The 2,044-nt window shown below is 68.8% G+C and overlaps 1 protein-coding gene across 1 annotated transcript; it reads left to right on the forward strand.

Annotated features, from left to right (window-relative positions):
- The first annotated feature begins 432 nt into the window (after positions 1 to 432).
- On the forward strand, positions 433 to 2,036 carry LOC118159074 (solute carrier family 27 member 3-like). The gene is made up of 6 exons (XM_035313711.1): positions 433 to 800; positions 886 to 1,044; positions 1,117 to 1,241; positions 1,323 to 1,517; positions 1,613 to 1,703; positions 1,784 to 2,036. The coding sequence occupies exons 1-6, from the start codon at positions 473 to 475 to the stop codon at positions 1,990 to 1,992; spliced, it is 1,107 nt and encodes a 368-aa protein (XP_035169602.1). The 5' UTR covers positions 433 to 472; the 3' UTR covers positions 1,993 to 2,036.
- Positions 2,037 to 2,044: the final 8 nt, after the last annotated feature.

Genomic DNA, 2,044 nt, shown 5'->3' on the forward strand with positions numbered 1-2,044 from the left:
GTGGGATTGGACACCGGGATACTGGGAGCACCGGGGGAACCAGGGGGGTCGGGGTGCCAAGGGATGGGGGCACCAAGGGGACCAGACAATGGGGCACCAGGATACTGGGAGTGCTGGGGGAGGGAGCACCAGGGGTACTGGGATACTGACGTACTGGGGATGGGGGTACCAGGATACCAGAGATAAAGGCAATGGGGGTGTTGAGGAGACGGGAACACTGGGAGTACTGGGATGGAGGCACAGGGAGTTCCAGGGATGGGGGTACCAGGGGTCATACTGGGGTACCAGGGGCATGGTGGGTGGGGGCACTGGGATCCCAGGGGTACCGACAAGTCCACCAAGGCAGCACAGGGATCAGGGGCACCAGGGACTGGGGCACTGGGGACTCCGGAGGTACCTGGGTACCAGGTATGGGGGCTCGGGGGTACCAGGGTACAGCCCTGGCTGGGAGGGGGGAGGTCCCCAAAGGCTGATGCCACCCACAGATGTGGGTCCCCAGCTTCTGCCCCACCAGGACAGGCTTGGGGGGGGGGGGGGACTGGAGCCATGCCCAGGGCTGACCCCCATCACATCCCCTGTCCCTTCCTCAGACCTGTTTCCCATGGTGGAGCCGATCCTGCCCAGCCTGCAGGAGGATGGCATCGTGGTGTGGGTGCTGGGTGCGGGGCCGTACCCCGCTGGTGTGGTGGCCCTGCAGGAGCTGCTGGATGAGGCCTCGGAGGAGCTGGAGCCCGAGGACGTGTGGCAGCCCGAGGACATGAACGACACCTGCCTCTACATCTTCACCTCGGGCACCACCGGTGGGGACAGTGCCGGTGGGACGGGGCACCCCGAGGACCAGGGCCCCAGGTGGGGGCACAGAAGCATCTCCTGTCTCCCCGCCAGGTCTCCCCAAGGCCGCCCGCATCTCCCACCTCAAGTCCATCATGTGCCTGAGCTTCTACGAGCTGGTGGGCGCCTCCAGCCGCGACGTGGTGTACCTGGCGCTGCCGCTCTACCACATGGCCGGCTCGCTGCTGGGCATCGTTGGCTGCATCGGCATCGGTGAGCGGCGCTGGGGGCCCCCGGGTGGCATCTGGGGGGACTGGGGGGAAGCTGATTCCTCCCTTCATGCAGGGGCCACGTGTGTGCTGAAGGAGAAGTTCTCGGCCAGCCAGTTCTGGGATGATTGCCGCGCCGAGGGCGTCACCGTCTTCCAGTACATCGGGGAGCTCTGCCGCTACCTGGTCAACCAACCCCAGGTCTGGGGGGGAGCTGGGGGGGGGGGGGCAGGACCGAGAGGGGTTCCAGAGTCCCCCCAGTGCTGACCTTTCCTCCCGCAGCGCCCTGGGGAGCGGCAGCACGGGCTGAGGCTGGCGGTGGGCAGCGGGCTGCGCCCCGACGTCTGGCGGCGCTTCCTGGAGCGCTTCGGGGCCATCCGCATCGTGGAGACCTACGGGCTGACCGAGGGCAACGTCACCCTCTTCAACTACACCGGCACGCCGGGCGCCGTGGGGCGCAGCAGCTTCATCTACAAGGTGCTGGGGGCGGGGGGGGTGATGGGGCTGGGGGCTGCGATGGGGAATTCCTCGTCCCCGTCCCCCCGCCAGCATCCTGATGCCGCGCTCCCCAGCTCTTCTCACCCTTTGAGATCGTGCGCTACGACGTGGCCGAGGGAGCCCCGGTGCGGGACGCGGCCGGGCGCTGCATCCGCGTGGGGACGGGTGAGTCGGGGGGCCAGGGACAGAGCTGGGGGGGTGGGGGTCCCAGGGCCATCCCCCTCACACAGCCCCCATCCCCGCAGGTGAGACGGGGCTGCTGATCGCCCCGGTGACCCCCCGGACCCCCTTCCTGGGCTACGCCGGCAGCCAGGAGCTGTCGGAGCAGAAGCTGCTGCACGGGGTCTTCGCCGAGGGCGACACCTACTTCAGCACCGGCGACCTGGTGGAGCAGGATGCGGCCCAGTTCGTCCGCTTCCGCGACCGCATCGGCGACACGTACAGGTGGTGCTGAGCACGCGGCCCCCACCCCACCTCTGCCCCATGGGGACCGTGCAACCCCCCCC

This window comes from Oxyura jamaicensis, unplaced genomic scaffold (assembly GCF_011077185.1).
Source record: "Oxyura jamaicensis isolate SHBP4307 breed ruddy duck unplaced genomic scaffold, BPBGC_Ojam_1.0 oxyUn_random_OJ66628, whole genome shotgun sequence".
Taxonomy (NCBI): Eukaryota; Metazoa; Chordata; class Aves; order Anseriformes; family Anatidae; genus Oxyura; species Oxyura jamaicensis.

Coding starts and splice junctions, on each gene's coding strand:
- LOC118159074 (XM_035313711.1), top strand. CDS start 473: ATGCCACCCACAGATGTGGGTCCCCAGCTTCTGCCCCACCAGGACAGG. Junction 801..885: donor CTTCACCTCGGGCACCACCG/GTGGGGACAGTG, acceptor TCTCCCCGCCAG/GTCTCCCCAAGGCCGCCCGC. Junction 1,242..1,322: donor ACCTGGTCAACCAACCCCAG/GTCTGGGGGGGA, acceptor TTCCTCCCGCAG/CGCCCTGGGGAGCGGCAGCA.